Genomic DNA, 10,694 nt, shown 5'->3' with positions numbered 1-10,694 from the left:
AGAAGCAGGCTCACAGCGGAGGAGCCTGATGTGGGGCTCGATCCTGTAACGCCGGGATCACGCCCTGAGCCGAAGGCAGACGCTTAACCGCTGTGCCACCCAGGCGCCCCACTGTCCACTTTTTCTTAACAGAGAAGTCTGCAATGGACCTGCTGCACAGTGGTGTGAGGAGGGGAGGACGTGGAGGTGGATGGACGAGAGCAGTGTGGTTCAAAGACTGTTACACTGAGCAAACGTGTTAAGTGAGGATGAGACCCAGATTTCTCACCACTAGAGAAGGTACTTAAAATCTGTCAAAAGGAAAGGTTAGAAGGAACGCTGAGGAATTGCTCTAGAATTGAAAGTATCAGTATGAACTCATTTACTTCAATATATATACAAAATTAAAAAATAGTTATAGATATGTGTATGTATATAAGTGTGTGTGTGTGTGTGTGTGTGTGTGTGTGTGTGTATTTTAGCTATGTCTCCTAAAAGAATAAACTAAGTGCGGTAATCTTGGTTTCTAATATTATCCTCCACAAATTCTTAGAAAAATGGCTGATTCCAGGAATGAGGTAGGAAAAGTACAAGATGAATCTGGAAATCTTCTTGTGCCAGAAAGAAAAGAAATGCTCAACAAATGATGGAGACATATCAAAAAGGCACAGGAGCCAACTTGAAGGGGCTTCAATGGCTAAATCTAGGAAAATTTGAACATCAAAACAAATAATCCATGTATTGGATTATAACCAACTGAATAAAAAGGAACCCACTAATCTATACTGACATGAATAAACAAATAAATACATAAATGGGAAGAAGGGGAAAGTCCTCCTTACAGTAGAAGGTTAACTAATAAATGTAGAAAGGACGATGGAAACATTTGGCAACCTCATAATAGTGGTTGATAAAGGCAAGCATCACCAATGGAGACCAAAGCTTACTGTTACTTAACTTATTGTTAATGTTTGGTGAAGATGAAGCATAATCTTGAGAATTCTCCTCACAAAATACCAATTACAAAGGGAAAAGTGGTACCCTTATAGCAGACATGGGTGACTTCTGTAACAGGTGATCAAAGTTAGCATCACCAGTGATAGGACATATGAATGCTGCATGCCTTCTGTTATGGTACCCTGCACTGAGGAAAGCAAGACATCTTTTGTGGTTTCCTGCCAAGCATATTGTGATTATGAGGCAAAACTGGATGACCCAGTCAAGGGTCATCCTATGGACTGTAAGGCCTATAACCTTCAAAGCTGTTGAGTTCATGAGAGGCAGGAAAAGATTAAGGACCTGTTCCAGGTTGGAGACTGAAAGAGACGGGAGCTCTATATGACTGATCTGACAACAAAGAGGAAAAGGAAATTTATTGGTACTTTCGGCAAAATTATTTTAAAAAGGAAAAAAGAAGAAAAAATAAAAATAAAGCCCTGCAAATTTGACAATGTATACAGCAGGTCACTATAACTTGAGAATCGGAAAGAACACTCCAGAAGATATCCATCTTATTGCTAAGGAGCTAATTTTGGGGTAATCTCCAAACTCCATATCTATACCCCCGTCTCAGTATTTATTTTGTTGTTTTGCAAATATTTGGTACTTGCCTATCACGCTGATAAGACAATACTGGAGAAGAGGAATTTTTGCTTTATTCGTCAAGAGCCCAGATTCTACCTTCATCATGGTTGTCCTCCAATCCCTCCTAATCACTCTCACTAATCTGAGGATGATTTGAGCAACCAGATCCTAGTCTGTCCACCCCAACTCTGCTGGCATACTGGGTATTTTCAGTGCTCATTAACTAACTCCTAGTTAGTCATCTAACTCCTATTTTATTGGATTCATGATCTCTTCAGTTCCAATTCATCCACTTTCTTCCTATTTTACATAGCAGACATTGTCAGACCAGCAACTCTTACAAAGCCTCTAAAACTAGGCCTCCATGCTCTCAACTACAAAATAAGGAACCTGGCCAGATACGAATAACCCTCATTTCTCCAGTGATTACCATGTACAGGCACTGTGAGGTAAGTATTATTACTATGTCCAATGTACAGACAATAAAACTGAAGTTTAGAAATATAAAGTAAGTCCAAGGATATATAATTAATGACTGGCAAATCCAGGGTTCAAGTCAAGAGTCTCTGGTGCTCTTAACACATAATGCTGCATATTTTTATAGGATCTATAAAAGAACTTACCAGCTTAAACATTCAGAGATCAATGAAAAAGGATGAGCCAAGGTAGAGAAGAAAGTAACTGTACTTAATAATGCTGAGTTGTTAATCTTTCTCAGATTGATCATTTCTGTTTTAAAATGACTTGCACAGAACTGTTTCTCATTTTAGTCCCAGACTAATGAGCAAAGGAAGTAATGCAACAAGAATGGAACAAAAAAACTGAAACATACTCACAAGATCTCCATAACGGGCAGATGAAATTACACGTGAAGGAAAATTCCCTGTCCTGCTGAAACATAATCCCCCTGTCTTCATAAATAAAAAAAATAAAAAATAAACAGTTTATGGAAAGGTATAAGCAACTTAATTCTCAAATATATACTTCATTAATTTGATTAGCCTTACCAAAATATTCGGTGCTGAACATGTACAGGACCTGCTGGTATTGATGAATGTTGGTTCACATCGGACACATCTGTCAACATAACAAAAAATTTTTTAAATGTTAATGAATTACGCTAGACCTAATTTCATTATACACTTGTCTTCCTAAAGGCTTATTAGAATAGATTCATTCAGCTAAGTAATTACTTGTAATAAAGTAAACAAATTAAAAATACTAACACTGATTTGATTAGTTTTATACCACTCCTTCCATTACAAAGCAAGGTACAAATAAATAAATAAATAATATTAACCAATAATAGGACAGCATTCTTCTGAAACTACATGGAGTGTGTAGCATAAATAATACTGAATAGCAGAGATGGCTCAGTCACTCAATTAAGAGCCCAAAAAATTCATATAAATAAAACCCAATCTATTTTCAAATGTAGTTATATCAAATCTACTTTCCTTATTTTGTCTGTCACAAAGCAAAAAGGAAACATATGCTGAAAAAGATATGTGTATCTATCCCTTCATCAAGCCTACAACAAACACTGTTAAAGTCTACTCATTATCCTTATTTATTTTAGGAAAATACTTTATATTTTTCATTAATGTATGATATACAGGGTGGAAGAGCATCCACCAGAGTAGTGGGGACAGTGAAGAGTTTATTGTATTCACTACTTGTAAGACAGAGCAGGTAGGAGGGGATGGGGCATGGCACAGAACTAGGCTTGAGGTGGTACTGGAAGGGAGGCCTCGGGATCAACCCAGTAGTCATTATTTGAACACTACAACCCACATCAGCCTAAGAGAAGCAGTGCTCCAATACTAAGTATCCCCAGGAGAAGCTACTCAAATATTTTCTATTTTAAACTTGGGAACTAAAGAGAAAACTGTGCTTAGAGGGAAGTCATCATATAGCTCTCTAAAAAAAATTAGAAGAAGCTGAAATAGGGATACTATGTTTGAATTAGGCAGGGTGTGTGTGTGTGCGTGTGGCGTGCACATACGCACACATGAAGGGGAAACAAGAAGTGATACAGAATAGGGCTATAAATCACGATTCTTGGGTTCTATAATTATCATTTACTTATTAATATCTTTTTTATATAACTTTATTATAACACACAGTTCCTGGCACATAGTAAGTATGCTGCGAATAGAAGTTAATATTTATACGCTATATATCATATTATAGATTATGTACAAATTACATAATAAACAAAAACAGCTACCTTTTACTGAGCATTTATTCTAAAGCACTATGCTAAGAATTCACATATTCATTTCTGAACTGTGATAAAAGTCTATGGTATATCTCCATTGTAAAGACAAGAAGACTGACTTACTAAGCTTACCACCGTCAAACAACTGATAAGAGACTGAGCCAAGCTTTGACCTCTAATCAGTCTCATTCTCTGGGATTCAGCTTCTTTATGTGTTAATGTCTACTTCTATATTGTGAGGAAAAGTGATATAGGAAGTATTTTAAAAAGGTACAGATTCCATATAAATGTAAGATGACATTTAAAAATTCAGCACCCAGCACATGGCTTACCTGTTTCCTAAAGCATTTGGTGCCGTAAAAGAGTTTTCATTTTCATCACAGAGCTTACAAGTTGCTTGGGACAACAATGTTCCATTAACATCTCTTTCCACTAGATGATTTGGAAACAAAATTAAGATGTAACTCAAAGTCAGCATATAAGCTTCTTCATACTTTGTAGAGCCCACTCTTAATTATTATTCTAATAATTCTCAAAATACCTGATTTGCAGAAGATCCTTGTCAAACACCATGAAAACAAGGCATAGAAAAGTGAAGACTTCCTCATTCCCACATAAAAAAATACAAAAACTAATTTTCCAAATCATAATAATAAATTAGTGGTTTTTCCTCAAGTTTTTTTTGTTTGTGTGTGGTTTTTTTTTTTTTACTTTTTACCCATATGTTCCTGGATATGCAGAAACAAGTAATTTCATAGACAGCTGACATGTTTCTACAACTTACAGGGTTTTTGGTAGCACCTATTAAAATTAAATTCACATATCCTTCAACACTACAATTTCATTTTTAGATACCTAACCTAGAGAAACACTCGTACATGTGTATAAGGGTATTTACTGAAGCATTACTTGTTAGAAAACCTAAATATTCACAATAGCAAAATGATGGCATATTCAACCTATGATATACTATGGAGTAAATAAAATGAGGTAATCTAATAGATCATACTGGCAACTGAAAAAAGTATGCTGTAGAACAATATTTTTGGTATGAAACATTTATATAAAAATAACAGTTATATTTCCTAATGGCTAGAATGTATACTTTAAAAACAGGAAAAAAAAAAAGTTCTAGAATGAAACAGACATGCAAACATGTATGTGAACTCACATCAAAATGATAACAACTACTTTAGTGCTAAGGGAATTAACAGAGAACCAGCATTGGGAAAATGGGTCAAAGACCATATGATGTTTTAGAATTTGTATTTAGTCAAATATACCAATGTTTCCTTCTGTAGGTTCTGGGTTTCTCCTCAAACTCAGGCCTATTCCATTCCAAGACTAAAAAAAATTTGCCTATTTTTTATGATCTTTTATAGAATCATATTTAATATTTAAATATTTGACTAACCTGAAATTTATCTTTCTTTAAGAAATAAGTTAGAAACCCAACTTAGTATTTTCCAAGTTTCCACAACACCATCTACTAAACAGTCTTTTCTCCACTGACATGAAATGCCACTTTTATCACATATCACATTCCAATTGAAATTGGATCTATTTTGATTCTCTACTTTAAGTTCCATTCATCAGTATGTGTAATCCATATGCCAGCCATACATGTTATTACAGTGGCTATAAAATGTGCATAATACCTGATAGGGTTATTTCCTCTCTCCTTTTTCATCATTTTCTTGGTTTTTCACATTTTTTCCAGAAAAGCTTTGCAATTAGTTGTGTAGTCTCTAAAAGAGACAAACAATATCCTAGTAGAATTTATGAGGGATCCATTAAATGTATGGACTGGGATTGGGAGAGCTGACATCTTTGTAATGTTTAATTTTCCTCTCCAAGAACATGGTATGTAATTCACTTATTAAAGCCTACTTTTGTATTCTGCAGGAGCATTCTAAGGTTTCTTCGATTTATCTTATAGATTTCTTCTGAAGTTTATGCCTTGGTATTTTTTTCTTTTTGTTGTTACTGCAGATGAGATCTTTTCTTCCTTCATACATTCTAAAGAAGTGTTGTTTAGATAGAAGAAGGCTACTAATTTTTGGAAAATAATTTTGTATCCAAACCCTTTATTGTTTATAATTTTTAGTAATTCCCTTGGGTTTTCTAAACATATAATCAAATCATTAAAAATTAATTTTTAATGATTTTTACCTCCTTTTTAATTACTCTACCACCTATTTCTTTCATTTACCTAAGTCCACAGTTTACATCTTTATCTGGGTCCTAACATTAATAGAAATGCTTATCATTTCTCCCTATTAAGCATCATGTTGGCTTTTGAGCTGAAACATACATACACTTTATCACGTTATTTTAAGGAAGTATCAATCTAATCACACATTATAAAGAATTTTTTTTTAAAGATTTTATTTATTTACTTTACAGAGAAAGAGAGAGAAAGAGCACAAGCAGGGGTAGTAGCAGGCAGAGGGAGAAGCAGGCTCCCCACTGAGCAAGGAGACCAAGGCAGGACTTGATCCCAGGACCCCAGGAACACGACCTGAGGCAAAGGCAGACACTTAAATGACAGCCACCCAGGCGTCCTGAGAAATTTTTTTTTTAATCAGGTGGGGCTTTTTATTCTCTTCCCAATGCCTGCTATTGTCTTAAATATCATTAAATTTTGAACAATAAAAATACTGTTCACCTGCTATTTCGATTAATGTCCTTATCAAAAACAGCATAAGTGAAGATTCATTACTACTTTTTCATAAAGAAGCTACTTCTTACCTAAAATATGGCCAGTGGGACAGTGGCATTTTCCTTCTGCAGTTAAACCACCAGGGCAAGAAATGCAATTCCAGCCATCTTCAGTAATACCTTTCTAAATTAAAACAAAAGAAAATTAAACTAAACTAAATTAAATTAAATTATATTAAATTAAATTTCTCCTTCTTAATTGGTGATGTAAATCCAAAAAACCACAACAGTATATAATTTGTAGTCAATATTCAAATAAATCATGCACATATGAGCCACATAAAAATTTCCTGGATAGCCAAACTGTCCTTATGTTCCAAAATTAAGTTATACATTATCACTATGTACTGACTACTGTTAACTCTGGGCAACAGTTCTTTCTTCTTCATGATTTTCAGTTCAAATGAGTCCTTACTTTCAAAGTTAATACTGTCATTCAGTTTTTCCGTTTACAAAGATAAAACACAACAAAATTCAATAGGATTTAATCAACAGATAGCCAAGTATAGTTTGGTTTTACCTGTTCTAACATATTCTTATTTTTATAATCCAAATACATTAGCTTTTAAAAATTAAGCTATGATTCAAAATGGGTGAATTTTATGGTATATGAATAACATGTAAATAAAGTTGTTAAAGTTAAATTATAAAGATATTTCTTTCTATCCATTGTTTGTATTAATAAAGTTTTTTGATAAAATATGACATCATTCAAAATTGGACTTATTATATCATATGGTTTTTCCTAAACCTGGGGCAAAAACAAATATGGATGTAACCAAAATGAATAGAGAACAAATGGTAATAACAAAACAATAAGAAATTATTTTTAATTTTGATTGAAAAGACTGGCTATATCAAGAAATGCTCTTATATTTGGCAGTACATTATAGAGGACTATTTAAAAATTACGATCATTTTGTAATTTCACTGAAAAATAAATTTGCTTTGCAGCCATTTCATATTGGCAGCTTTTTATCATTGATAATTCAGCAATGGTCAATATTTCCAAAAGTATAAAATAAGTATTAAAGTAATAATCAAACTTATAAATTAAATCAAATTAGCCATAAATTAATACAACTGGTAAATTAAACTATTAACTTAATAGTAATTAATTTAATAGTAATTTAAACTATTAAATTGCAAGATTCAATTTTTTTATCTTGATAATGAGACGAAAAAGTACTATTAAAGAACTGCCTCACAAAGACTCCTCTATTTTTTTTTGAAGACTGTATTTATTTGACACAGAGAAAGAGAGTTAGCACAAGGAGGGGGACCGGCAGACAGAGGGAGGAGAAGCAAGCTTCCCACTAAGCAGATAGCCTGACGTGGGGCTCAATCCCAGGACCCTGGGAACATGACCTGAGCTGAAGGCAAGACGCTTATCTGACTAAGCCACCCCATGAGCCACCCAAGTACCCCAAAGACTCCTAATTATTGAAGATGATTGGAAAATGTATTTCTGTTAATTAAGAATCATTATATACAGTAATTAATTTGCTAATTTTCCAAAAATTATGATATAATGACTAACAAAACAGCAATAGGTAATATTTAACCTATTTAATGATGCAATTGGCATTTCGTGAACTTATCACAACTTAGGTATTATTATGAACGTGAATTGTTATAAAACTATTGACACAACAGGTCCAAGACACAGAACTCAATCTGTACCAGTCAAAATATACAGACATCGCAACTTGCTCTTTATATTATCATTATAAAAACACTGAGTTACTCTATGAGAAAATATAAAGACACAAATTTTCACAGCTTTGTGTTTTTTTAAATTTCAGATTTTAAAAACTAAGGCAATACATTTGTTTTTCCAAGTTTGCATAAAATTTCACTGATCACTCAAAATTTACTCCAGTAAAAACAAAATTAATTTAATAGTTTTAAAGTTTGGGAATATACTAGAGTACAGCATTAAAACATAGTTTAAAAAATAAAGACATTTAAGGGGCGCCTGCGTGGCTCATTTGGTTAAGCGGCCAGCTCTTGATTTCAGCTCAGGTTATGATCCAGGGTACTGAGATTGAGCCCTGCGTGAGGTCTCACACTCAGCAGAGAGTCTGCTCAAGGATTCTCTCTCCCTCTCCCTCTGCCCATGCCCTGACTTGTGCTCTCTCTAAAATGAAAAAATAAAATATTTAAAATAAATAAAAACATTCAATTCACTACCTTTTAAAGTAAAATTATTTTAAAGTAAATACTTGATACCATGTTTTCTGGGCACTTTTTACAAATAAAATCAGGTCCTCCATTATTAGAGATCATCTGAAATCCTGGTAGACACATACATGAAGTTCCTAAAAAGAAAAGAGCCAATTTTGACCTTGGTAAATAAAAATAAAACTCCAAGATAGGGAAACTTTCAATATTCTTAAGATCTTGAAAAGCAGTATATCTGTTAAGAGCAAATCCAGAAACATATGTGGGTTCCAATCTTAATTCTGCTATTTAACTATGTGACCTTGAGCAAGTTACTGAACTCTGTGCCTAGGTTTCCACTTCGCCAAAATGGGGACAATAACAGTACTTACCTCATAGGGTTGGTATGAGTATTAAACGAGTTATTATATGGAAATGTCTTAGAATGTGTATGGCACACAGTAGGTATTCTGTTTGCTACCACTTTAACTGCAGGCGTAACTGAACTATTAAAGTACTGAACTTTAATTTTAATAATCAAACTATTCATTAACTGTTATGGGAAGTTATACAGTTCTATTTCATCCAACCATACACATATTCAATGACTTCAAATTTACTTTGTCAAAACAAAACCTTATTAGCAAAGTTACCTTGATTCAAATAAATCAGTTTTCCTCTGGACAGACAGTAGATGTTATAAGATAACCATTATTCAACTTACTGGATAGGTAAGGACAACATCTTCTAAGGAGACATCAAGTGGAAACAGATCCCATAGGAATCTATGTGGTAGAATGCATGTGATATTTGGGTTCATAAGTATGAAGCTAAGACCTTATACTTTAAGAGTGTGAAGCGCCTTCTCATTCGTATTTCCTCACCTGAGGAGCCTGACCAATCTTATGTGATGGCTTAAATGAGGATATACCAGATTTGAAGATGGCAGAAAGTTAACAAATCAAGATTGAAAACATCCTATACTTTAGAATATGGAAAAAGTCTTATTCTGAGCAGTTTCAGTGAGAACTAGGACCACATGATGGAAGTTTCAAGAAAAAAGAAATAAGCTTAATCTAAAGAGACTTCAAGGGCAGTTAGTAATATTTAATAAAAAAGGGGATAAGTCCTAAGGAAATCTGTTTTAAGGACACACGATATAGCGGAAATACACGGGTCGAAACTGAGGACAAACAGACACCAATTCTTCCAATCCACAATTTAGGTGACAAAGAAGATATTACAACATCAACTGCGCTTCAATTTCCTTATCTGTAAAATGAGAAGACTGGACCTGATCCTGGTTAAGGTCCCTTCCAGCTCTAGGTTTCTGTGATTTGAAAAGCTAGATAAAGAGCTAACAAAGTTTATAAGCGTTCATTTCATTCCCTCCCCAACCTGTCCTGTGACCTACTCCTCTACACTGCGTTACTTCTCTGTTTCTTTTCTGTCTTTGGTAGGCGACTTTCCAGGTGCCTCCCGAAAGACCCCTCCGATGAGAAGTAGGAGACTGGCGCGGAGAAATTCAGTATTGATTCTTGGCTCACCCGGTAGCTTACTCTGGGTTCCCCAACCTCATTTGTGTGCAAGCTGCAATCCTCCAAGGAAACCCATCTCTCAGGCACTGGCGGTTAACTTTCCTGAAACATATCTTCCCGCAGACAAAAAGGTGTTTCAGAGACGCCGGGGGCTGGGGGCAGCAACAGGGCTGGAGTGTTGGAACTTTGGCTAGGGCCCACCCTGAACCGTCTCACCTCCGGCATCCCGCCTCTGGTTGGCTCCGCACGGGACACAGGACAGCGCGGAGATATCGAAGTACTGGCTGTGGCCGCACGACTCCGGCTGCAGGAATGGAAAGGAGAAGGTCTGGGCACGTGAGACTCGAGGGAGGACCCACAGGAGGAATACATTCACGGCCGCCGCAGATAAGACAGACCAAGCCGCCATGGCCACCCTGGCCCCACCGCCGCCCGTCACCATGGTGCAGACGCCGGCCGCCGCGCAGTCTCTGGCGCCCCATCAGCCG

The 10,694-nt window shown here is 35.4% G+C and overlaps 1 protein-coding gene across 4 annotated transcripts in view; it reads right to left on the bottom strand.

The window, feature by feature from the left end:
- TMEM67 (transmembrane protein 67) overlaps positions 1-10,694 on the bottom strand; it is a 45,824-nt gene extending 35,130 nt beyond the window's left edge. For 2 of the 4 annotated variants that reach the window (XM_034668304.1, XM_002916608.4), the window contains exons 1-6: positions 10,423-10,693; positions 8,738-8,826; positions 6,536-6,629; positions 4,117-4,216; positions 2,571-2,640; positions 2,400-2,474 (exon numbers count right to left, since the gene is read on the bottom strand). In XM_034668304.1, coding sequence (XP_034524195.1) covers positions 2,400-2,474; positions 2,571-2,640; positions 4,117-4,216; positions 6,536-6,629; positions 8,738-8,826; positions 10,423-10,648 — 654 coding nt within the window. In that variant the 5' untranslated portion in view covers positions 10,649-10,693. Of the gene's footprint in view, positions 1-2,399; positions 2,475-2,570; positions 2,641-4,116; positions 4,217-6,535; positions 6,630-8,737; positions 8,827-10,422 lie in introns of all 4 variants that reach the window. The other 2 variants (XM_019796856.2, XM_034668305.1) reach the window with 2 other exon arrangements.

Source organism: Ailuropoda melanoleuca, chromosome 9 (assembly GCF_002007445.2).
Source record: "Ailuropoda melanoleuca isolate Jingjing chromosome 9, ASM200744v2, whole genome shotgun sequence".
Lineage (NCBI taxonomy): Eukaryota > Metazoa > Chordata > Mammalia > Carnivora > Ursidae > Ailuropoda > Ailuropoda melanoleuca.
Note: the sequence above shows the minus strand (reverse complement) of the source record. Positions and strands in the feature narration are given on the sequence as shown.